At 39.3% G+C, this 26,158-nt stretch overlaps 2 protein-coding genes across 3 annotated transcripts in view; one reads left to right on the top strand and one right to left on the bottom strand.

Annotated features, from left to right (window-relative positions):
- Slc5a12 (solute carrier family 5 member 12) overlaps positions 1–5,112 on the top strand; it is a 49,873-nt gene extending 44,761 nt beyond the window's left edge. Inside the window, exon 15 of the mRNA XM_060371444.1 lies at positions 1,613–5,112. Coding sequence (XP_060227427.1) covers positions 1,613–1,765 — 153 coding nt within the window. The 3' untranslated portion in view covers positions 1,766–5,112. The remainder of the gene's footprint in view (positions 1–1,612) is intronic.
- An 8,153-nt stretch (positions 5,113–13,265) lies between these two features.
- The window catches only part of Ano3 (anoctamin 3), a 261,999-nt gene continuing 249,106 nt past the window's right edge, over positions 13,266–26,158 (bottom strand). For both annotated transcript variants that reach the window (XM_060371385.1, XM_060371386.1), the window contains 5 exons: positions 25,892–26,044; positions 25,375–25,522; positions 21,096–21,176; positions 20,810–20,915; positions 13,266–16,403 (listed from right to left, as the gene is read on the bottom strand). In XM_060371385.1, coding sequence (XP_060227368.1) covers positions 16,221–16,403; positions 20,810–20,915; positions 21,096–21,176; positions 25,375–25,522; positions 25,892–26,044 — 671 coding nt within the window. In that variant the 3' untranslated portion in view covers positions 13,266–16,220. The remainder of the gene's footprint in view (positions 16,404–20,809; positions 20,916–21,095; positions 21,177–25,374; positions 25,523–25,891; positions 26,045–26,158) is intronic.

Raw genomic sequence — 26,158 nt, 5'->3', positions numbered from 1 at the left:
ACATTAAAAAAAAAAAGAGAGATCAAACAAATTAAAACAGGTGTTGGCTTACTAAATTCTCAACCTTCACTTGAGTTCTTATCCTTCTTAATCTTTCTATGTTGCTACCCTTTAATAAGGTTCCTCATGTTCCTCCTGTTGTGGTGACACTTTCCATAAAATTATTTTTGTTGCTATTTCATAGCTATAATTTTGCTATTATTATAAATTGTAATGTAAACATCTGTGTTTCTCAATGGTATTAGTCAGCTGTGAAAAGTTTGATAAAAGTAGGGAGAGAGGGGTGCCCACCCCTGGGAGTAATGTTCTGACCCTGGGAATGCCCTTCTGCCTCTTTGTAACAATTGCTAGGGAAAGGGCTGTAAGGATGGAAAAGTAACTCTCAGGGCTTGAAAGAATCTACACTTTGACCACCTAGCTGATGGTCTTTTAAATGTTTGTGTTGATGGGTAAATGTGCCTCATGGCTGGATTGTTGATAATGCAAGTGATCAATTTTCAAAGTCTCTTTTAACCCCTGAAAAGTGAGTTCCAAGAAAAAAAATATAAAAATAAAAATAAGTTTTAGAAAAATAACAAACTACAAGACACAGTCAAATGTGACAAGTGAGTTGATGAGTTTGAGAGCCAGATGGCTTTGGTTCTTGGCCTTATTTTCCTTTTGTCCAGCTTTTGTTATTTGAGAACTAAAGAGGATGATTATACTGAATGACATAGACACAACTTTCTAATTCACTAGGAATCACCCCTCCTGAATTCCTTATGCCTATCATCTCTTAACAAAATTTTGGACAGAAAGACATATAAGAGGCTTTGTGGGTTTGGGGGGCTTTGTTTTTTGTTTGTTTGTTGGTTTGGTGTGTGTGTGTGTATGTGTGTGTGTGTGTGTGTGTGTGTTTGGTGGTTTTGGCTCATAGTTTCTAATGGCTCACCCATGATTACTTAGCCCCGTGCACTTGAACTGATAAAGAGGTTAGTTATACCATATGAAGGAAGAGGCTGCTGACTCCTGGTGGAAGGAAAGAAAGAACAGAAGGAAAGGAAATACATGCATGGGTCAGATCAAGACATAGCCCCAAGGAAAAGCCCCAAGTGACCTATTTAATCCAGTTGGGCTTCCTGAAAACCACAGTTTCCTCCACATCACCATTTGAAGTAAAACTGTGAGAAAACATTTCAGATTCAAGCCATTATAGGTATAAAAACTGGAGAGTTACAGTCAAAGCAGCAGCAAGATACACTTAACATCCTTAGACTCTTTATCCCCAAGAAGTACATTTGTGTTAGACAAAGTGGAGACTCTTGCCAGTTGCATTCTCATCAGTAAAGACCCATAATGAGCAGCCTGAGATCTCAATTCCCCTCTCTAATGATAGAGCAAGCTGAGGAGCAGCAGAAGAGCTAGGCAATGAGGACCCTCTTCTGGAGGGAGGCAGGATAGGCTTTGCATGTTTTTAGCTCAGCTGGAAGGATTGTGAGGAAGGGAAGTAGAAGTGAATGGAAAACTGTCTCGGTCACCCTTCATAAAGGTGCAGTGGTCACATGATATCCCTTGAATTGGTTTTAAACACCTCAAGACTGGCTTTAAAAATGTGTCTTTGCACATTCCTCAGGATCACCTTGACAGTGGCAGTGCCTGGAAACAAGGGGTCGAATCTGCTCTACAGAATGGACTGAAGCAAGAAAGCCTGGCTCAGATTCCAGGCTACAACCCTAAGGACAAAAGCTACAGCAACAGCATGCAGGAGAAGACTACTCATTTCTAGGATAATCCATGCAACTGACAATATACTCACTTATACACACACATGTACTTCGTGTCACTTCTTTTTGTAGCCTTGTGCGCAAATTCTTGTCAGAAAAGAAGGATCTCCAATACCTATTTATACTTATTTATAGAAACAATGTGACTGTTTCTCTGGATATTTTTTTTGGAGGGGGAAGCCCAAAATGCAGGTGAGAAAAATCAGTTGAGGCTATAAGGGATTGATGCTACATGCCTAAAGACTGAACAGGACTGAGTTTTATAATTCTGAAAGGAGTCAAAGTCTCTTGGATTCTTTTCAGATTAAACCTCTGGGTTTGTTGGTTGTAGAATTTTGTTTTGTTTTGTTTGTGCTGAGAATTAAGCACAAGACCTTGTTCCTACAAGATACCTGTCTGACCACTCTCCCTAGTTCACATTTTGAAGTTTTAACCATCAAAATATCATGACAAGGTAAAGATTAAACATAGAGGAAACTCTACATATTCAATGCTACTCTGACAAGGCTGATAGAATAGGAATGGCATCATCTCCAACCTCATGTCTTCCATATATGTAGACATATCCATGCCTTTCTTGTGGCCACAGCTACAGTACTTAACTTCTATTAGTATCCTCAAACTGCCTTTTTTGTGTGTTCCTTTAGTCATTCCTGTTGCCAGAGCTAGTCTGACCAAAGAAGGATACCCTTACTAAGGACATGAGAAGAGAAATCAGTCTTCACAGTGGGAGCAATCACATATAAACACATTTTCACTTTGTGCTATTGAGGCAATGTTTCTTCTTGATTTCTGTTACCTTAAAATGATAAATGGGGAGCTGGAAAGATGGCTCAGCAATTAGGAGAACTGGTTGCTCTTCCAGAGGACCTGTGTTCAATTCTCAGCACCACGTTGAGTAGCTTTCAGCTGCCTATAAGCCTAGATCTTCAGGGAATCTGATGTCTTTTTGTGACCTCCATTGACATTCACATTCATGTGCGTACACACACACACACACACACACACACACACACACACACAATAAATAACTGAAACATTTGAAGTGAAAAGAAAATCTGATTATCCGGAAGTCGAGACTATAATCGACAATGCTAATAAGGGAAAAATCATACCTTACACAAAAGCTGTGAAGTCAGTCAGCATATCGTCAGTGAGCCATATGAATAGTACACTATTTATATCACAGGTCATGAGCCATAGTAGAATCTTTTCCATTATCCACAGGACTCATCCGAGTCACATGTGCAAGTTTATGGAACACCATCAGAAATAAATAATAAAGTAAGCACTAATTTATTTTAAGTCTGCAGCATAACTTCAAAGTTCTAGATCAGAGAGTTCCCTTTTACTCAAACTGAACAAGTATGCCTTTATGTAGAGAACAGAAGCAAATACAAAAAACTAAACATGTAACACAGGGATTCGAACTTTAGTAGTTGTGTGGTGAAGTGGAAGATCATAGTTAATAGCCTAAGTGATTCTAGCATTCTTTCCTTCCCGTCTTTACTCTTGAAATGGCATCTCAGAATGGTGTTACGGGGCCACATTCAGGAGAAATAGGTTAAATGTGGGGCTGATTTGCCATAGAATGTCCAGAAACTTTTCAATACATTGTGCTGTGAGTGGTGAGTTTTTAGAAGTGGAAAGTGTGTTGAACTCAATGCTAGACTTTGTGCCTCTTATGCATAATCGCAGACACTACTGAGGATAAGCATGTCTATTGCACTAAACTCATTTAGATGGCTGTCGTGCTTTTTGTCATGATTTGTAGTAAAGAGTATAGTTTGTTGAGTGACACAAGGTATCTGAATCAAATGACTTAGACTCAAACATGAGTTCTGACCAAATTATCCCGGTCATATGTGGAAAAGACTTTTAAATGTATTAGTTTATTTTCCAATTAAAAGAAATGGAAAACTATTTTTACTTAAGAGAATTATTGTGGTGACTTAACACAGTAACTAGCCCACTGTCACTGCGTAGTGCATGAAGAAAATGGTGTTCATTTTAACGGAAATTATTTCGTTGTTTCTCTTTGATGACATTGAACACACGTGCATTACTAGTGTACTGTGCAAAATAGAACAAATGAGCATGATTACAAGTCAGAACTAGCGTTCTGAGTTCCTAAATACTGCATTTTATATTAAAGTATCTATAAAACATTGTTAAGAGTTCCTACATTCCTAAAACTGAGAAGGGTCTTATCATAAAGGTCTACAAGTTCACTACTGAAAACAGCCTACTCTCTTTTGGTTTATTAAGCCACACATTTGTAAATTCCAGCCTTAAGCAAATATGTTGAATGATGTTAAAAACACAGCACACAGAAGCAAAGCGGAATCTTGAAACAACAAGGAGGGAATGAGATTTTATTTTCTTTCGTTCAAACTGTTTTCTGAGTAATTTCACTATTTTGTGACTATATAGGGGTAACAGTGTTTCAACAGGAATAGAAAAGCTCAAGAAGCTGAGACACTTTCGCAAAGTATTTAAAAGCAAGTATTACTGAAATGTCTTGATGGCATTACAATCTTTTCAGAATATCAGAAAGCACACATATTAGACAAAATGTGAGGTTTTTTTCAGCTGTTTGGTTGAAGTTCAATTATTTTTCAAAATACTTCAGATAATTTTCAGAATTTTTTTACTGTGTCCATTTGTAGATTTACAGATTCCATATGCTAAATATTATACAGTAAATTTAAAAAGGATTTAACTACCTTGCCCAATATTAGAAACTTTATAACCGGATTCCATTCTGAACAACTGTAATTTATTGAGTATCACCATGGGAGCCATTTGAAATACTAGAGCCTTAACGATTGGTTGATAGAAAAATACTATTTCTAGCTCTTGGAAAGATTGAATGCTATAATTTCAAACTCTCAAGCAAATCAATAAAGATTTGCAAACATGAATAACAAACTCTCAAAAGTATGCTTTTCCATTGAAATATGTTCTGGTGTTTGAAGAATCAAAAGTCTTCAGAATAGATTTACATTTAATTATATGTGGCTATTTAGTCAAAACATAACCTTTTTGGGCAGTTTCATGTTTTCATGGCAAATTAGAAAAACAAAACAAACAAATAAAAAATCAACCTTATTTTACAGAAGAAAATGCTCAATGATAGGAGTACTTCTGTTCAACAATTGGAAATTCCAGGAGATATTTTAGTATTTTATATTTAACACAGTTTTGTATCCATTAATTCTGGGAAACTTCTACACTCAGTGTGTCATTTATGTTACTACTTAATTTTAAAGAAAGTGTTTGGGGAATGATGTATAATTAAGGTTATTTAAATTATTTCTTTAAAAAAATAAATTCAGATTGAAAAGCATTGAAATGACCTTCGGTATATTTCTTATTAGTGAGGTGCAACATGGTATACTACTCTGAAACTTTTCTGTAAACTTTAAAAACTAAGATGGGCCTGTCATTTAAAAAGTAAACATGTTATAATAAGCTTCACCATATTATATACAAGGTCATTCTTTTCAATGTTTTGCATAAATTATGTAGTGTTTGGTTTATAAAGGACATTAAGGAGTACACACAGAAGCACAAATACACGGGATTAAAGAAAAAAAAGGTCTCATTTATTTTTTGTGTTCAAAGATGAGCTGAACTTGTTTGCTGTCTGGTTAGAAAAAAAGCAAGATATGCTCACTATTGAAGCTAAAGAAGCACCTGAAAAGGAGACTTGCTTTTGTACCTTGGTCAGACATTCCCAAGTTGGTCCTACTATGTCCAACACATAGCTTCTGCTAATATTTTGCAATTAGATTTGTTTTCCTTTCTTGTCATTCAATCCCGTGCTTCCCGTTTAGATGACTACACTAAGAAAAGTAATGTCTACTCATATTACTGCTTCAAAACACAGTGACTTTGGCCTAAGGCATTTAACTGGCAGTGCTAGGTAGGCATGAAATGATAAGACTTATCCACTAGGGCTGGGTGTTCACATCACCATTGTATTTCTGAAAAGTGTTCCAAATATAGATCTCATATTTATTTTCCAACTAGTAATTTAGAAGTTTCGATTTAAAAAAAAAATAGAGGATAGAAAGATTTTTTTAATTTTTTATTAATTACACTTTATTCACTTTGTATCCCCCCTTTAGCTCCCTCCCTCCTCCCCTCCCAGTCCCTCCCTTCCTTCCCCTTCTCCACGCATGCCCCTCACCAAGTCCACTGATAGGGGAGGTCTTCTTTTCCTTCCTTCTGATCCTAGTCTATTAGGTCTCATCAAGAGTACCTGCATTGTCTTCCTCTGTGGCCTGGTAAGGATGCTTCCCCCACTCAGGGGCAGGTGATCAAAGAGCAGGCCAATCAGTTCATGTCAGAGACAGTCCCTGTTCCCATTATTATGGAACCCACTTGGACACTGAACTGCCATGGCCTACATCTGTGCAGGGGTTCCTTGTTACCTCCATGCCTGCTACTTGGAGTATCCATCTCAGGAAGGACCCCTGTGCTCAGACATAACTAAGGGTTCCCACTGAGGGTCAAGAAATTCAAAAGCAACTTCATGAGGGACAGCTGCAGAGAAGACCTGTTTTGAAGCAGTAAGTGAATTTAGGAATCCACCAGGCCATTATTCCCTGATAATCCATCTCGATGACACCCGACATTAGATTAGTCCTGACTAAAAGACACTTTTAAATAACCTACATGCTTTAATTTTTACTTTTGAAAGGAAGGCTTACTGTGGCTAAAATAATGGTAGTCTTTAGAAAAAAGAACATAAAATATAATCACAAGCATAATTTCCACATGAACTCAGACTGCAAGCTTGATTGGAAGAAATTATCAACTCCACAAAGACAAAAGTCTCGGTTAGTAGGTACCTGGGATGATCAATAATTCAAACAAAAGCCCAATTAATTTTTATGTTAGACTATGCAAGGTTGGCACATTTTATTTTGAATGAAAATGCTTATAGGAAAACACTTAAGTTTCCAAATAAAACCAGAATTTTTGGTCTCCACAAAATGTTCTTCCTGTAGCTCTAAAAATGATAGGAGTTCCAACAGCCACCAATGAGATGGCAGTAACAATGGCGGCTGTAGTTCCAAGATCCCTTTTCTGTCTGAAGAGAGTCATAGCGTGAGGGGCATCAACGGGCACAGGCACCCAGCGAGGCATGCGAGTAACCAGGGCATACCTAAATTCACTAGCATTCCAGCATTGGGCAAAAAAGCATGTATCATTACCACAATTACTTAGCTCTATCTGGCTAATAATGAATAAAAATGGGGGATATAAGATCAGACCTCTACTCTTGCCTGATGCGTCTAAAACAAAAGGGGGGAACTGTAGAGAGCTGCGTAATGCCGTGCCTGAAAGATGGAGTTGGTTTCCGCCTTCCACCTTTCTGATAGTGAGTGCTCTCTGTCACAAACAACTCCACATTTGGCTGAGGCTGAGGATCTGGCTTGCTTCCATGTATGTGGACCTATCTGCATTGCCCACGTGGCATGCTGGGGTTGGCTACCCAGAGGCTATTTAAGCTGTGGGCTGGCTTTCCCCAGGTCCGATGATTGTTCAAGGTTCCTGAATAAACTACATTGAAAAAAAAAAATGATAGGAGTTCAATAAGATGTTAACTGACTCTTTAAAACCCAGAATGCTGTTTGGAAAACTGATACTATAATGTAAAAAAAAAAAAATAGTGTACACATGTCCAATGACATTTTTGGTTTGTTTTATTTTTAATTGCCCCCAATTGTCCAATTACCCTATCCAGCCATATCAGTTAAGTCATTCAATAAGCAGCACACATTTTTAGATTTAACCATCAAGTTTTTAAAACCAGAAACGGGCAAATTAGTGAGTCTTGTCTACGAGATAAGAGTCTGTCTCCTTCACTTGGCACAAGGAAATTTTGCTCGTTATTTCCACAGTGAATTGCCAGAAGTGTTCAAATCCCCAGCCCCTTGGCTCACACCCTTACACTCTTCTGCAAATTACTGTAGTCTGAATGAGAAATGTGTTCCACAGGCTCATGTGTTTGAACACTTAGACCCCGCTTGGTAGTACTGTTTGTGAATTATAGAGTCTGCGGGAGATAGAATGGTACAGGAGAAAGCACATTCCTGAGGCAGGTTTGGGGGGTTTATAGCCTCATCCCATTCTCAGTCCCCTGTCTCTGCTTCCTATGTATGGTTGAAAACTGTAATCAGCTTGTGTACTGTATGCACACAATACCTTTCAATAAAAAAAAAAATGTGATGGCCTATAGCTTAGAAATGAAATAGGAGGTGGGACATCAGGCAGACAGAAAGGATTCTGCAATAGAGACAGGCACTGGAGATTGGTCTGGCAAGATGTGAAGAGGACAGACACAAAGAACCTGGACACAGGTAAGCAGCCACATGGCAGAATGTAGATTAGTAGAAGTGGGTTATTTTAAGTGATGAACTAGTCAGAGAAAAGCCTAGGTATATGGCTTAGATATTTGTAAAAATATTTGAGTCTCATGAGCCATTATTCTGGGAATTTAAGGCCAGGAGGAAAAACACTCACAATACAAAACCAGTCAAGGCAGCGAGTACTAAATTTAACAGTGGCCCTTAGAATTGGGGGTAATTTGGAGGAGAGTTGTAATTTTTTTTTTTTTGTGGGGGGTGGTCATAGTTTTCTTTCTGAGTATAATCATCTATAATGATGCAATTTCTTTCTGGGTGGCTGGTAAGCACCACTTTTAGGGCTTCTAAAACATTTTCCCTAGAAGAATGGTGGTGATGTTGGCTATTAGAAGGCATGTTAGACAAGCAGCTCCATTGGGATCTTTCACTCTGGAGGCCTGCTTAGTCATAAATGCACAGGAACAGCCCCTATGCCTAAAAGCTGGGGTCCACGAATTAGCTGCCAATCTTGTAGGATCTCTTGTTGTCTTAAAATTGTCTTGTATGCCCCAGTATCAATGAGGCATTTGAATGGTTTGCCATTTATTTTTATGATGATTTTTGGATTCGATCCTTCTGGGATGCTATATACCCACAAAGCCTCTATGGGAACAGTATTCCCTCTTACTGTTGGAGTTCAGGATTGCTCCATTTTAAGTTTAAGGGCACTAATTCTTTACCATCTGTATCATAATGTGAGAGACAATTTTTCCCCAGTGGAACCTGTTGTAGAACCAGAGGCATATTATCTTAGGGGCTTTGGGAGTCCCTAATGGTGGGGTCTTTTTTGGGCACTCATTTTTCCAGTGTCCTTTTTGCCACATTTAAAGCAGATCCCTTCTGTTTTAATTGGTTCTGCAAAGGCCTGAGCTATGGAAGCAGCATGATGTGATGTTTCTATGTCTTGAGTAGCCACAACCCATCTATCATAGTGTTCATTTCTGAGACCTTGGTAGGGGAACTTGGACTTAGAAGTCATACCCTCCTAGATTATGTTCTTAAGAAGGAGGCCTTTGGCTGCATGATCAGGAATTTTTCTCTCTAAACTCATTTTAGTTCTAAGAATAAAATCAAAGAGTGCCTCCTTCATCTCTTGGTGGAGAAAAAGGAGGAGGAGGAGACAGGGTCTGGTTAGACAGTGGGTAAGGCAATTCTGTCCTAGGCTTAAAGCACACAGATCTGCATCTGGTCCTAATAACCTGCTGGCTGAGCTACTTGTTAGGCTCCCTTTGAAAAAACAAACAAACAAACAAAAACAACAAAAAAAAAACCTCCCTGGCCAAAAAGTTCATCAAATCCCCACAGGATGTCATCTAGGTCCTGATTCCATCTGACTGGTTGGAGACATTCATTCTGGAAAAGACCTTCCCACTATAAGAAGATTGAGGATGGCAGGGAAGAGTGACAGATGTCTCACCAATCCTGGGGCTTGTTTAAGGTGGCAATTTGTTTTTGGAGGAGAGATTTAGTTAAAGGAGCATGGATGATATCTTCTTTGACTGCCTTTGTCTCAGCTTTTTAACTCTGTAGCTTGGTAAGGGAGCCAATTAAGTGGTTTAAATTGCATGGGGTGAATATTGACTGGAAATGCTTAGAATTCTAAGACTGTGGGAGAGTTATAAAATTTATTGGCAGCAGGGGGAGTTGGCTGGAGGCTTAAGCTGCATTTTGTCTGCTTCCAAAACAGAATCACGGAGATGATAAAGTGTATGTGCATTGGGGGTAGAGAGACCAAGGACTTGTATAGCATTTCCTCTATTTTCTTGGCAGAGACTGAGGCATTGCTGGGTGAGGGAGAGAGAAGCAGGAGAAGTCGTGGGTTGGTGAAGCTCTCTCTCTACTTTGGTGAAGGGTGAGGAAGTTGGAAAAGCTGGAAGTTGGCATGCCTTTGTAACAGAGTCCTGGGGAGTGCAGGCTTGGTGTGTAAAGGGAAGAGTGGGAGAGGGCTGGGGAGGAGAAGTATCAAACTAGCACTGTCTGTCTTTGTAATGGAGTCTTGAGGAGTGCAGGCTTGGTGGGCAAGGGGAAGAGGGGCAGGTGGGGCTGAAGGCGTGTGCGATATTCCCTGCCAGATGCTGTAAGGGAAGATCTGGAACAGGGCAATGTTTAGAGTCCTAGCCTCAGACTCACCTGACTGAGGAAAGGCAGCATCCTAGATGGGTCCTGTTCTAAGTGGTCCAATGTATTGGAAGATTGAAGCTGTGATAGGCAGGAAATGATGAGAGGGAGTTTCTCCCTCTTGGGTGTCTCTTCAGGGTGAGGCACGCAACCTGAGTTCATGAGCCAGGGTTGTAAACATAACCTGTGGTCATACATAGTACTATTTTAAGGATCTCCTCCCAAAATGAAGAGGTTTTCTTTTTGGTGAGTCTTATTCCATGGGACTTCAAGAAAGCCCATCTTTCTTTAACATGGGGTTTCTTTGTATGTGATGAGATGTTTCTCATGTTTGAGAAGTTTTGAAATGCCCGGGTCAGAGAAGAACTTTCCCCAAATGTAAGCCTTGCTGCAGTTTTAAGAATTCTAGCTATCACTCCAGTGGCATTTACAGGTCACTGAGTTATTGTTTTAGAAAAAAGTTGGGGCATTATTGCTGATTCTCATATGGGCTTTTGGTGTTCTAACAGAGGTTTTGGGACCTTCTACCAATGCCAAGGAAAGCCCTGGCCAGAAGGTGTCACTTATCCTTTCGATGTGTCTGAACCCAATGAAAACACATTAACAGAAAACAAAGAAGGAAAAGATAGACTGACAGCACGTAGATTGGGGAGGCTTAGGGCCTTTGTGGGGGACAATCACCTTCTCACTGCTTGTACCAGAGACCCAGTCACACCCATGTTGGGTGCCAGCTGTGTTCCACTCACCCCTGCAGGATAGCCAGGCCCATTGTACACTGGGTAGAGATTAAGGAAGTGAAGCTTGGTTGGGGGCAGGTGGTTGTAAGCAGGATCTTTGTCAGCTGGGTGAGTGCAAGGCAAACAGCACATGCCGCAGAACAGCTTAGGAGAAGTGGTTCATGTATGGAGGGAAGGGGAAGGGGATGATTATGTCCCTGGGGAACTGGCTATGGTCTCTGGGCCAAAGTTTGTGTGGCCATGTATAACTGGCCCAGGACAGGGGTGTTGGAAGCTACTCCATCTGCATACTCAGTGGCTAGAGCGTGTGTGTGTGTGTGTGTGTGTGTGTGTGTGTGTGTGTGTGTGTGTTGGGGAGGGGGACCTTATAAGGTAAAGAAAAGAGTAAAGCCTGATAAGTGTCAGGCTTTCCAGGGTTGACTGTGGGGCATTCAACCTTATGGAGTCAGGTTAGGAGATGAGAGGGAGGCAACTCCTGCTGTCCTTTCATGAGGTCTCCAGGATCCAAGCTCTCCTCTACCCTGCCATAATTCTGGGCCATGAAAGTTCCACATTTCCCCTCATATGAACTAATCAAAGTTATTTTCTCACCTGCCTCTAGCACAAACATCACTAGCATTAATGTGCTATCTCACCTGCTCTTTAATATACAAATATCTATTTTCTTCTTTTTTGTGCTTTGTATTTTGTGTTTTCATCTGATCTGTGTGTTTATGTACGCATGCCTGTGTGTGTAGACTAGAAGTCAATGTCTAATATTTTCACTTTATTTCTATCATTTGTTTTTATAATTTTTATGTTTTTATATTAATTACATGTTATTTACTTTGTATCCCAGCCATAGCCCCCTCCCTCATTCCTTCCCAATCCCACCCTCCCTCCCTCATCTCCTCCCTGTCCCTTTTCAAGTCCACTGATAGGGGAGGTCTTCCTCCCCTTCCATTTAACCCTAGCTTATCAGGACTGGTTGCAATGTCCTCCTCTGTGGCCTAGCAAGGCTGCTCTTCCTTCGGGCGGTAGGGGGGTGGGAGCAAAGAGCCAGCCATTGAGCTCATGTCAGAAATAATTCCTGTTCCCCTTACTAGGGAACACACTTGGACACTGAGCTACCATGGGCTCATCTGAGCAGGGGTTTAGATTATATCCATACATGGTCCTTGGTTGGAAAAACAGTTGGATAAAAGACCCCCTGTGCCCAAATATATTTGGTCCTTGTGGAGCTCCTGGCCTCTCCAGGTCATACTAACCCCCCCCCCCCTTCTTTCATATGATTCCTTGCACTCTGCCCAAGGTTTAGTTAAGAGTCTCAGTATCTGCTTTGATACACTGCTAGGTAGAGTCTTTCAGAGGCCCTCTGTTAATAGGCTCCTGTCCTGTTAGTTGTTTTCTCCTACTTCCAATATCCATCCCATTTGTCTTTCTAAGTGAGGATTGATCATCTTACCTCGGGTCCTCTTTCTTGTTTATTTTCTTTAGGTGTACAGATTTTAGTATGTTTATCCTATCTTTTTTAAAATTTATTTTTTTCATTAATTTTTATTTTTTTATATTAATCACAGGTTATTTACTTTGTATCCCAGCCATAGCTCCTTCCCTCATTCCCTCCGAATCCCACTCTCCCTCCCTCAACTCTTCCCTTCCCCTTTCCAAGTCCACTGATCATATCTTATAGGTCTAGTACCCATTTATAAGTGAGTATATACCGTGTGTGTCTTTTACACAATGGAATACTACTCAGCAATTAAAAGCAAGGAAATCATGAAATTTGCAGGTAAATGGCAGGATCTAGAAAAGATCATCCTGAGTGAGATATCCCAGAAGCAGAAAGACACACACAGTCTATCTCATTTTTTAAGGCAGGGTTTCTCCTTAACTCTGGAGCTCAGCACTTGGCCATACTGGTTAGCCCCTGGTATCCTATCTCTGCCTCCCTAGAGTTGGGGGTCACAGACATAGTCTACCATGTTCAGCTTTTTTATGTAAGTGTTGATGATCCAGACTTAGGTCCTCATGCTTGCACAGCAAAAATTTTATCCACTGAGCCATCTTCTCAGTTCCATGAATGACTTTACTATGAGAATATTATCTATCAAAAGACAGCCTGAATGAGTTTCTCTGAGAATAATACAACTATTGCTTCAAGGAGCTAAAAAATGTGCAGTCTTTCCAGCCCATACCTATTCAGCAGAGCCCAGTTTAATATTTAAAAATACAAGCAGAATGAAAGGTAATGTGCAAATTATAGGAAAAATGATAATTTATTGAGTGAAAAAAAGTTGTATTCATTCCATTGAAACAGTAGATTATGCCAAGATTCATTTAGCATTTAGGTTGAACCTCATCATGCGGCCAGGCAGCAGTGTCTCTCCTAAAAGTGCATACAGACTCAGACAATTGAGAACTATTACAGTTAAGACTCAAAATGGTTTGCACAACTTGTCAAGGCAAACTGCATGCACATATCCATTAGTTATTAGCATTAAAAAGACAAGTGAGAATATGAAAATATATGAGCAGCATTCACAACATACAGAATTCCTGAGAATAGTGTGTGCTATAAATCTTTGAGAAATAATTTACATTCATATGAAAAACATGTATAAAACATTTCTCTCAACTTAAGCAGAGTGATCTAAAGCTAAATACTGTGAGGAGCTGTCTCTGTTTTGCTCTCACTGATGATGAAACCAGGTTTGATTGTCCTGCAGTGTTTACAATCAAACACTGCAGATCTTTCTTTTTTTTTTTTTTGGTTCTTTGTTTTCTCATGCCTGTTTCAAAAATATCAGAGAAGGCATTTTCTAAATTAACATACGACAACATTTATTAAAATATCTTCCTTTGTTCAGACCAATCAATATGATATAAACCCCAATGAACTATAGAAAAACCCTAGAAATAGAATTTTCAAGGAAAAAAAAAACCTTATTGTTTATCCTACCTAAGACACATGTCTGTCTTGCATCCCTAATTTGGAAAATATGTAAATTTTAGGTAAGCAAAATATTATGCTCTGGCATGTGCATACATTTAATTAAGAAGAGGGAACATGGATGCCCCAAAATAAAGGTGCTGAAAACTCAGTTGGGTAATTTTTAAAATTAGCCATTATGTTTGCAGTGGAAGAGTCCTACGAGCAAGGATTTGTGTGAGAATTCACTACCTATCTCATTTAATTTTTATTAATTTATTCATTTATTTTGTGGTGCTGAGAATTGAGTCTATATGTCTTGAATAATAGACACACACAGCCACTGAGCTCTATCCCTAAACCCTGTGGAAAAATTTGTAATCTCAGACTGCTTGGCTCAGAATAATAGGGAAAGTGGAAAAGTGGATGTCCTTGGCAGAAACTATAAAACAACCATATTCAGGTAAACAAAGCTTTTTAGTTTTAGAATTCGAGCAGTGCACTTCCAGTAAGTGAAACTAATTTCCTCGAGAGAAATCCACTAGTATGTGTGCAAAGTAGTTTCATTTTTGCTTGTGTGTGCCTAATCCAATATCTTGAATTTTGTAAACATCCCTGTTTTGCTTAATTGAACAAAAACAAACTGAACAAAAAGCAGAAATCACAATAATTATGTGTGTGTTTATGAGCTCTCTCTCTCTCTTTTCTTTCTCTGTGTATTTATGTGTTCTGTATTGTGTGTGTTGTATGTTTGTATATTCTCTGTGTGTGTGCATTCTCTGTCATTTCCCACATTATCAAGAGAAAAAAGCTTGGATCTTTCTGTTTTGCAACAAAAAGTGTGTTGATTTCTACCATATATCCATCTACTTTATCCCCTGCCTTTCTTTTTTATTCTGCCCCCTCAAGTTGTGCCTCCTCACAAATTCCTTTAATTGGATACACCTTTATTTGTGCTCCATGAATGTGTGAACAAAATTAACATTCAAATAAGGATTCTCCAACACATGAAATAATTACCTTAACAATTAATTTGACTTCGCTTCTAGAGAATTTTGAAATTAAATAAAATAAACTCATCAAAAACCAAACCAAACCAAACAAACAAACAAAACAGAAATCTCCCTTCCATGATTTAAAAAAAAAAAAAGTGAAACTCAGAAAGTATTTTATGCAAATAGTACACTATATGCATGCATTCTTTTCATTAGCTCATAATTGAGAGTGCATTATAGAACATCGTAAGTGCTTCGGAACATTTGGCTTCACATTTCCTGAATGAACAGATTACAGTAGCATCTTGTGCAACTGGTCTTGGAGCTCCGTAAGCTGGAACTCACATCACAAAGTGTAAAAGTGCAAACATATAAGGAAGATTGACATATTTACATGGTTTCAAAATAGTGTTCTGTGATATTTGTAATAATTCAGAGAAGGGCACGTGGAATAGAATACAGGACAGGCTTCTGCAACAAAATAAAAAGTAGTCACATTCTAAGTGACACGAGGATAGCCATTCAAACATTCCAAGTGGGACAGTTGGTATTTATTAATAAAAATGGGCAGTGCGCTTGGCTCTGAGTGACAAAGCAAACTTAAATACAGCCAGAATAATAGTTATTCCAATGGTAGTTTTTAATCTTTAATTTTTTTTTTATTTTCTGGAACTTAGATTTTTGGTTTGATTACTAGGCTGATGTGCAACTCTTCAAGTGCATAGTCACCATGGAGCAGCATAAAAATGCCATGTGCATACACCTATTGGGTCAATCAGGCAAAGACAAGTCCACTAGCCCATAAGCTAAAGGGACATGGAGTTCTGAAATCAGAGCCAACAACAGACTTAACTCGTTTCTTGTGAATATCTGAACTCACATGAAAGTCCTAGAATCTGATTAGTACTTCTAGCTTATGAACATTTTACGTGGAAGTCCATCCCCTGGAGATTTCACCACCACCTTCCTAGTTACTCTGCAGCTGATGGAACAGGGTGGCCTCAAAACACCAATCTCTTCTGAGGCCTTGCTCTGAGAACCAGAGCCTGGCTCCCTGCCATGCAGTTGCATCCCTTTGGAGGTCACAAGTCGGTTTTTTTTTTTTTTTCTTAGAAATCTGAACATTCCAAATCCCAGAGACTGCTGTGATGCATTTCCAAGTAGCATTTTATAAGAATGGTTTGCCAAGTATGCTTTCCTCTTGGATCCCATCTATATTTCAAAGGTCTCTTTCCCGCACACTAATGGTACCTCCCCTTTTGGGTAACAAGTACTGCCTAAGGCCATTCATGGTGAATAGGCTGGCCACTTTTCCTCCTCTGTTGCTGTAAATGTTCCAGTTCAGCCTCGTACATCATTTCTTGGACTAAGTATTTCTCCCGCCGTATGCGTTCACGGAGGCCCCTTGGTATGTCTGGAATCAGGTATGCAATGAACGACTTAATCCCAAACACAAGGTGCTGTAAAGGTAAGGGTAAAAAGAAGGTGTTCAACTGTTCTAGAGCACTCACTGTAAAAGAGAAAAGCCCTGAGCAACGATATATTTGCCTTAAAGTCAAGCATCAGAACTTAGCGTGAAGGATTTAGAGTATTGCTTTCAAGAGTTATTTGGAGAACACAAATGTTAATGACTGTCACCTTAGTCAGACTCCAAAAGATTGCTTCCTCTTTTTAATGCCGTATAATGACATCACTGCATAAAAAAATTTAATTCCTGTAATAAAAATCCTACACAGTATGTAATATTATTAAAATGTACACTAATAGACACAAATATGAAAGAAGATTCCAGGAAATATGTATTTTTGATAGACCAAAATACACGCTCTATAAACCCGTGAGCCATGTTATACTCAGCCTCAAAGAATGCCTTTTTTTTTTTTTTTCAGAAATTCTATTATATGAGTTCACTCTCATTGGTACTGCTATGATATATTTAATCTGTTATATGATTTTGGTATAATATGTACTATTTGTATTTTGAGAGTAAAATGGCAGTAGCGGGGATTTGCTGGTTTTGTGAGTTTGCTTTGAAAAATAATTTTGCTGTGTATTCTTGTCTGGCCTGGCCTAGACCTTTCTTGGCAGACTAACTGAAAGAAACCACCTGCCTCTATTTCTCATTTGCTAGAACTGAAGCTGTGCACCGCCACACCCAGCTTTAGTGCTGGATTTGAACAACTAAAAATGTCACTCAAAAGGCGTTACGCTTGTACGAAAAGGCTCAGTGTTTGAATCAGACCAAGTAAGTCTTCATGCTCAGTAGCTGTGTACCACTGATCAAATCAACATTCTGTGCCTACGATAGCGATATGACTAAGTCTTAAAAGAATTAAGGAAATCCATGCTTGCCTTGCTTAAAAGAGTGCTTGGTGCAGTGTAGGTCCCGCTTAAATGGCAACTTCCTACTGCTATAAATATCTTAGGAGAATGTTACGTCTTTCTGCTTCTCAGAAAGGAGAGGGAACAATTTGTGGGGTTGGCATGGCCTGTTGAAACAATACCTGTGTATAAAAAGCTTTCAGTGTACAATGGCCTCTTTATGGGAAAATGAGGGATTCATTGTACTTTTAGCTGGAATGGTTTAGGTGTCCCAAGAAATTTCATTGCAAAGTAGATAGCAGTGAGCAGTTCATATTTTCCCACACATGATCAGACTATTTTTCCCTGTCATTTAAACATATGATACTTCTAAAAAATCCAATAGTATGTCTAAAAATTATAAGAATACAAATAAAAGTATTGCTCTGATTTAGTAAAGTGTAATATATGATAATAAATATTTCATTATATTTAAAGATCGTTCTGTTTTTGTTCCTGAACATCTAGCAGGCAGGGTAAATTTTGGGTAGAAGTTTTTGGTGTGCGTTAGTATTCCTCTCCCTCCACTCAGAGTCCCATGGAGGACTCTTCACTCTTCATGATCCCTGTTATTAGGATTCTCATCTACAGTCATCCTCATATCCTCCTGGGAGCCTATCCTATATTAGGTCTCCAGCTTGTCACAGAGATGCCTCTGCCCACGGTTTCTCTTCTCTCTGCAAGCCCTCTGCCTTCCTATCCCTGCTCTTCCCATACCTGATCCTCACCTTCATTTTTATGGGAGGTCCCTCTTCTACCCTGTTCCCTCTCTTCAACAGGAATGCCCAATCAGAGACCTACTCCATGTGAGAGAGCCAAACTCTGACATTATTAATGATACTCTGCTATGCTTGCAGACATGAACCTAGCATAGCTGTCCCTTGAGAAGCCTCACCCACCTATGGATCAAAACAGAAGCTGAGACTCAAAGCCAAACATTGTTTGGAACACAGGGAGTCTTGTAAAAGAGTGGAAGGGTGGGGGAGGGGAGAATAGAAGAGAAGGGGACCAAAGGGAAAGGATAGGACCTCCACAAGAAGACCAATAGTGCTAACTAACCAGAGCACTGGGAAGGGGGGTGGGAGGGTTTATAAATATTGAAGCACCAACCAAGGACCATGCACAGACTGGACCTAGGCTCCCTACACAGAAGCAGCCTATGGGAAGCTCAGGCTTCACGTGGGTACCCTAGTAAGGAGAGCAGGGGCTGTCTCTGACACGCGCTCTGCTGCTGTTTTTCAATCACTCGCTGCTGGCAGGGCTGCCTCACCAAACCACAGGGACAGGGGATGAGGATGTGCTCAGTCATGATGTGACTTGATGCACTCAGATGGGCTGGTGGGGAGGAAAGCTCTCCTTTGCTGAGGACTAGGGGAGTGGGGATAAGAGGAAGATGGAGGGGGGACAGAGAAGAGAGGAAGGAGGGGCTACAATAAGTATGTCAAACGAATAAAAGTAAATAAATAAATGAAAATATTTAAAGACTGTGATTCATATGTTCAATAGATGTGTTCTAAACAATGGTTGAGCTCATTGACACTTCTTTGTAGATCTAAGCAAGCAAAGTAAGTAAAAGGTAAAAGACACTTTAAAACACAAAATGATTAAAGTTATTTGGAAAATAAGACACCCAAAGTGATACTGGATGTATATATTATATATAATAGCTATATATAATATATAAGCTATATATTATATAATATATAAACCACATATATTGCTTAGGAGTTGTGGGATCAGTAATGGGAATGAAGAAAGAAAAAAGAAGAGGTCTTCACATGGACCCACGAGTGATATTAGTGAGATTCTGCATTGATGTATCTGATTAACTTGTTTACTTGATGCCTAAGGAACATAGAAAATATGTATATTTTTAAACTAGATAATGAAAAATATCTCATTGAGTTGTTAGAGTGAAAATATGAGTTGAACCCTTATACTACCAGCAATGAAGTAGAAAGTCTTATTTAGTAGGTTGTATTTTCATTCACTCAGAAAGTCATTAAGTCAGAAAATTTCACTCCTGATTCAGACCTTTAGAGACAAGCATTTTTTTTAATTTTTATATTAATTACAGTTTATTCACTTTGTACCCCAGCTGTAGCCCCCTCCCTCAGACCCTCCCAGTCGTACTCTCCTTCCCTCATCTCCTCCCTGCCCCTCCCCAAGTCCACTGATAGGAGAGGCCCTTCTCCCCTTCCATCTGACCCTACCCTATCAGGTCTCATCAGGACTGGCTGCATTGTCTTCCTCTGTGGCCTGGTAAGGCTACTTCCCCCTTAAGGGGAGGTGATCAAGGAACCAGCCACTGAGTTCATGTCAGAGAGAGTCCCTGTTGCCATTACTAGGAAACCCACTTGGACACTGATCTGCCATGGGCTACATCTATGCAGGGGTTCTAGGTTATCTCCATGCATGCTACTTGGTTGGAGTATCAGTCTCAGAAAAGACCCCTGTGCCCAGATTTCTCTGTTGCTCTCCTTGTGGAGCTCCTGTCCTCTCCAGGTCTTTCTATCTCCCCCTTCTTTCCTAAGATTCCCTGCACTCTCTTCACTTTCATATATTTCATTATAAATTTTAACTTATACTGAAAATCACTTGGAATGTGTAATAGTCTTTAAAAAGTTTTTCTTCAAATTTATTAAGTAGAATATTTGCTTAGCGGTCACAAAGCTCCAGATTATATCTCCTTGTTCATTTAGAGCAAGTGTGGTAGTATGTGCTTGTATTTCTAGTACTTGGGAGGCACAGATGGGGATCAGGGGATTAGACCAACCTTGACTAAACAGAAAGTTTAAAACCAGCTGGGTATATATGAAAAAATTAAAACAAGACAGAAATTTCTTTGTTTCAGAAATTTTTGATAGGACTATATCATTTGGTCATAGAAAACCTATAAAATTATTCATTGACACAGTGTAACTAAGAGAAATTATTCAATTCACCCCAGTGCTAAATTCTTCACTGTATAATGACTTGTAAAACAAATTGAAATACTGTATGCAGTTTCTCCAAATTTACCTCAGAGTACTACAATTCAGTATTGTCATATCTGTACTAATTAAATGTCTGTCATTTTAAATAAAAGTTTCAGGCAAATTTTATGGGATGAGATCATATAATGTGTTTTAAACAAATATATGTAGAATTGGCTGCGTTTTGAGTTAATTACTCAGAAATACCAAGGGTTCTATCCTTGTGAGCAGATTTGGGCTCATTTGTCAGCCTATGAAAACCACCTCTTTCTTTTTAAGCGTGGTCCCTTGGAGCTTAAAATTAGCAGCCTCAAAATTTTCGTGCAATAGTATCTTTCTCTCTGATTTTCTTGTATAAGTACCCATTAAATTTTGGTTACATTCAGCTCTTTCTCATTATTTTTCATGTTCTTTATGATTATTTTTACCATATTCAACACTTTCCCAGGGCATACCAGTAAAGATTTGACATCAAACTGTTGTAGAAATTAACAAATCTGTTACCCACAGTAACCTCTTCTGTGACTTACCTCAAACACAATAATGAAGGCCAGTCGAGCAGCCAAGATGTGCCAGTACTGTAAGGTGAACTCATAGGGTTTGGAACTCCAAGGAGGACCTCTATAGTCTCGGTACCTGCAGTACACACACGCACATAAAGAAAGCATGGAAGATAGCAAAACATTCTTGGCTTACCCAAACTCCAAAATGACAGTTTAAATGACAATTTTGTTTTTTGTTTTGTTTTGCATGTAGAGGAGAGGAGATGAGATGCCAAAGCAGGCAGGAAAAGATAAATGCATTATAGGTAAGTACCTGCAGTAACCAGATTTTCCCATACCAAGTTCGCTCAGGTTGAAGAAGGATAAGCTATTGTTGACATATCCCTTTAGGCAACTAGAAGGAAATAACAGGACTACATGAGTCATAAATTAATACATTTCTGTAACAACTTCTTTATAAGTGACAGGATTTAATCCATGCTGTTATTCTTTCTCATCTAAATGCTCGGCTTTCTTGTTTCATTCTGTCCTCGTGTCTTCTTGTCCTGTCCATTCTTCTCAATATTATTTCCATTAATTTTTAGTTTACTTAAATCAAAGTGAAAAACACATTAAAATGTGGTTTCTATCCATAAGGCATCCTGTTACTTGTGCATTTGGACTCTGTAAGTCATTTATAAACACTCATGCATGCAACACAATTGGCCGATTATTAGTAATGCCTACTTACTATCTACTCACCTATTTAATATATTTATTGTGCACCTACATTTTATTACAAAATCCTCAATTCTTGATACTCAATAGTGAGCAAAACAAGTATTTATACACAGTGAAGCTGGTTTTCTCCATCAAGAAAGATGGTTATTAGCTAGATTTTGTGGCACATGCCTTTAATTTCAGCCCTCATGTGGCAGGGGCATGCAGAACACTGAGTTTGAGACCAGTTTGGTCTACAGAGAGAGTTCCAGGAAAGCTAGGGCTACAAAAAGAAACCCTGCCTCAAAAAAAAAAAGAAAGAAAGAAAGAAAAGGAAGGAAGGAAGATCATTATGCTGTTTGCAGGAAAATGAATGCAACTGAGAATAATCATATTGAATTACTACGCCTGACCCAGAAAGATAAATCTATGTTTTCTCTCACATGTATGTTTCCCAGATTTTAGATAGAAACATACAATTATGTATGCAACTATGAAATAAAAGTAGAAGTCAAACCTTATAGATATACAATGGGGATCATTGAGAGGGGAGCAGCACATGGAACTATGAAAGGAATACCCTCAAATGAAGCTTATAGATCACATGTTGAGACACACAATCCTAGAAATAATGGTCTTCAAAACCTGGACTCAACCAAGGACCATGCATGGATATGACCTAGAACCCCTGCTTGGATAGAGCCCATGGTAGCTCAGGATCCAAGTGGGTTCCCTAGTAAGGGAAAGAGGGACTGTCTCTGACATGTACTCAGTGGCTGGCTCTTTGACCTCCCCACCCCTGAGTGATGAGCAGCCTTGCTAGGCCACAGAGGAGGACATTGCAGCCAGTCCTGATGAGACCTGTTAGGCTAAGGTCAGATGGAAGGGGAGGAGGACCTCCCCTATCAGTAGACTTAGGGAGGGGCAAGGAGGAGATGAGGGAGGGAGGGTGGGATTGGGAAGGAATGAGGGAGGGATCTACAGCTGGGATACAAAGTAAATAAACTGTAATTAATATAAAAATGCAAATTTAATAAAAAAACTGGACTCAAGCACATGTTTATCACATCCTCAACTTTGAAATATTAGCTATTATTCATCAATGGCTTCACTCTGTTCCTTGTCCATTCTATATCTTGTAACATTGCTCACATACTTTCTTTCTTTTTTTTTTTTCGGCTTCTCAGGCATGCTTATTGTTTTTTTTTTATTTTTTATTTTTTTTATCAGTTACATTTTATTAACTCTGTATCCCAGCCGTGTCCCGATCCCTCATTCCCTCCCAGTCCCTCCCTCCCTCCCTCATCTCCACCGTGTCCCTTTCCAAGTCCACTGATAGGGGGGACCTCCTCCCCATTCATCTGATCCTGTTTTATCAGGTATCTTCAGGACTGGCTGCAAAGCCCTCCTCTGTGGCCTAACAGGACTGCTCCTCCCTTCGGGGGTGGGGAGACCAAAGAGCCAGTCATTGAGTTCCTGTTAGAAATAGTCCCTGTTCCCCTCACTTTGGGAAACCAATTGGTTACTGAGCTACCACAGGCTACATCTGAGTGGAGGTTCTAGGTTATATCCATACATGGTCCTTGGTTGAATGTCAGTCTCAGAAAAGACCCTGTGCCCAGATATATTTGGTCCTTGTGGAGCTCCTATCCTTTCCCCATCAGACTAACTCCCCTTCTTTCTTATGATTCCCTGTACTCTGCCAAAGGTTTGGTCATGAGTCTTTGCTTTGAAAACACTGCTAGTTAGAGTCTTTCAGATGCGCTCAGTAGACTCCTGTCATACGTTCAATGCACATCCCATCTGTCTTTCTAAATGAGGATTGATCATCTTACCCCATGTCCGCTTTCTTGTCAATGTTTTCTTCTCCACTATGTTTTGTCTCTTCATGACTTGATCTGAAATTTTCTAATGTGAAAAGATTTTCTTCAATTTAATTGCTAAGTGTACTTAGCAGATTATTAAGTCATTGAGTGTCCCTAGAGATATATGATGTCCAAGTCACAGAAGACCTGCATCGTTTTGCCTGAAATCGGTCTGCTCCCTTCATGACTGAATGTGGAGATGTTGGGTGCTGTCCACAGAAAAGGCAGGTTCTGAAATGTAAACTCAGCCAGTAGACTATTCGTCCACCACTAGGTGGCAATAGAGCAACTAGCAAGTACTTCATCTAAGAAAGACATCAGACACTTAGACTTTTCAAATTCTTAAATCTGCCTGCTCTTTGATCACCTCCCCCTGAGGGGGGAGCAGCCTTACCAGACCACAGAAGATGACAGTGCAGCCACTCCTGATGAGATCTGATAGACTAAGATCAGAAGGAAGAAAAGGAGGACCTCCCTTATCAGTGGACTTGGGGAGGGGCATGCGCGAAGAAGGGGAAGGGAGGGTGGGCCTGGGAGGGGAGAAGGGAGGGGCTTATGGGGGAATACAAAGTGAATAAACTGTAATTAATAAAAATAAATACATAATTTAAAAAAATCTGCTTCTAGATCTTTCTGTATTAATAAAAAGAGAACATTTTGATTTTGCACTGTTGATATTGAAACAACCTTATATTTACATTATGTGATTCTCAGATACATTCTCAGCTGTGAACACTTGCTCTTATGAATCAAGCATGTCACACAGATGGTGTACATCTTAGCAAATGACAAAATTAGAACTCGAATTGAAGGTGTCAAACTAGGAATTCCTTTAAATCCTTTAAGGACTCTGAGACCTGCTCAAAAAAAAAAAAAAAAAAAAAAAAAAAAAAAAAAAAAAAAAAGATGGTTTAATGCTTCTTTTATCAGTCCTTAAAAGAAGAGACATATTTGTTTAAGGGTTTTTCCAGGATTCTAGGGAAATACCAGTTCGGCAGTAGTTAATGAAAGGCCAATGTCACTCTAGAGTAAAGCTCCACCTGTTGGGGCTCATGACCCCTCTCCATGTTTATTGCTACTCCTGAGGAGAATTCTTTTTTTCACTCTTCTGCCTTTTCTTACAGATTTGCATCTAAGGCTGATACCCACCTACAAAGCTTTTAAACGTGATCCCAGTTCTCTATGGTCAGTTCTCAAATGCATTGTCCCCCAATACTTATCCAAAGGAAAAGCTTAAGATGACAGTACTGCTTAAAGAGATTGTCTATATGCAGTTATTTTGTCTTTCAGAGGACAGCGAGAGAGGTATAAAGATAACCATTGTTATCAGAATGTAAGGATTGAGATAACTGTCTCCATATCAACTGGTTAGAGACCACACATGCTTCTAAGCATCCTACCATGGGTAAAACAGCCCCCTTCCTGACAGAAAAGAATTATTTGAATTATAATGTCAATAGCAATACCAAACCAAACCAAACCAAACAAAAGGAGTAAATACTGCAGCAATTGAGACACTGTCCTGATTTAAAGTGTGCATTTCAGCTTTAGATGAAAAAGACATATTAGTGACATAGAGGGGATTCTGCACCAGTCAGATTTCTGCCACTATAAGGTTTTTAAAATATCTAAGTAAGAAGGTTACAGATACTGTATGCTCTGTTTCTCACTTTTTACTATCTCTGTTCCCTTTGTTATTGGCTTTACTTTCCCATTTGCACAGCAAAACTGCTATGCTGCTTCACTGGAAAAAATCTAAAGTCTATTCAGGTTCTAGACCTGGGACATTTCGGTAAGCATTAGAATGTTCTTAGCATTTTGATGCATTTTCGAGTAAAAACAAACTCTAAAATTAGTTTTTGGAGAAGACACTTTCTGTTCTTATCTCCGTTTGCTTTCATCTAATAAACACATTGTAAATACAAGGACTATAAAACTTACTTTTTAAGGGTCACAGAGCAAAACTTCCCAGTTCTTTTTATTACAACTATAATATAGATCATAAAAATATCTAAAAATCAACCTTACTTTTCATTCTGCTTTACATGATTTGCACAAGGTCCATATTTGTATTCATAGACAAAACGTGGAATGTAGTCAGACGTAATAGCAATTACAAATGCATTGGTGATCACAGCCAGTATGCCAATTCCCTCAAGTATTCCAAACCAGATACCTGGCAGAGGAAAGATTAAAGCTAGTGAATAAAAGTGAACAAGATAAAAGCACTTGGATTAAGTTTATTTTGGAAAGAATATTCTGTTTATTTTGAGCCACATTTCTGTACCCCATTTACTTTTCTTAACAATTGCTTATTACGCTGGTGCTTATGCACTTGGGTGCCTGCAGGATTGGCAGAGAACATCAGATTGCCTTGTGAGCCACCCAGTGCTCATGACGAGGACTGAACTCTGGTCTTAGGGAACAGCAGTAATTGCTCTTAACAGATGAGCCATCTCTCCTTACCTTTTTATTACAGTATATTAAACTCCAGGTATAGAGGTGTTGCGTGTACTATTCCTAAAAAGGGGAAATTGATTCTTACCAATGTCAGTTGCTCGGGCTGGCAGAGGCCTCCTCCACTGGGTCACAAATTTGTATGCATCCAATCTGATTTCTATGATATTGTTTAACAGAGCCAAAAGAGGGGCCAGGGGAAAGGCAGCAACGAAGATGGTGGTAAAACCAAATTGCAAAACTGTAAGACAGAAGCATTTCTGGAGTTACGATTATACACAGTAAAATCTACTGAGTGCCTCACTGTGCCAGTAAGGAGCATTGGATGGGCTACCTTGAATTATTGCAGTAGCTC

This window comes from Meriones unguiculatus, chromosome 18, assembly GCF_030254825.1.
Source record: "Meriones unguiculatus strain TT.TT164.6M chromosome 18, Bangor_MerUng_6.1, whole genome shotgun sequence".
Classification (NCBI taxonomy): domain Eukaryota; kingdom Metazoa; phylum Chordata; class Mammalia; order Rodentia; family Muridae; genus Meriones; species Meriones unguiculatus.
The sequence above is the reverse complement of the archived record's forward strand: the minus strand, read 5'-3'. Positions and strand labels throughout refer to the sequence as shown.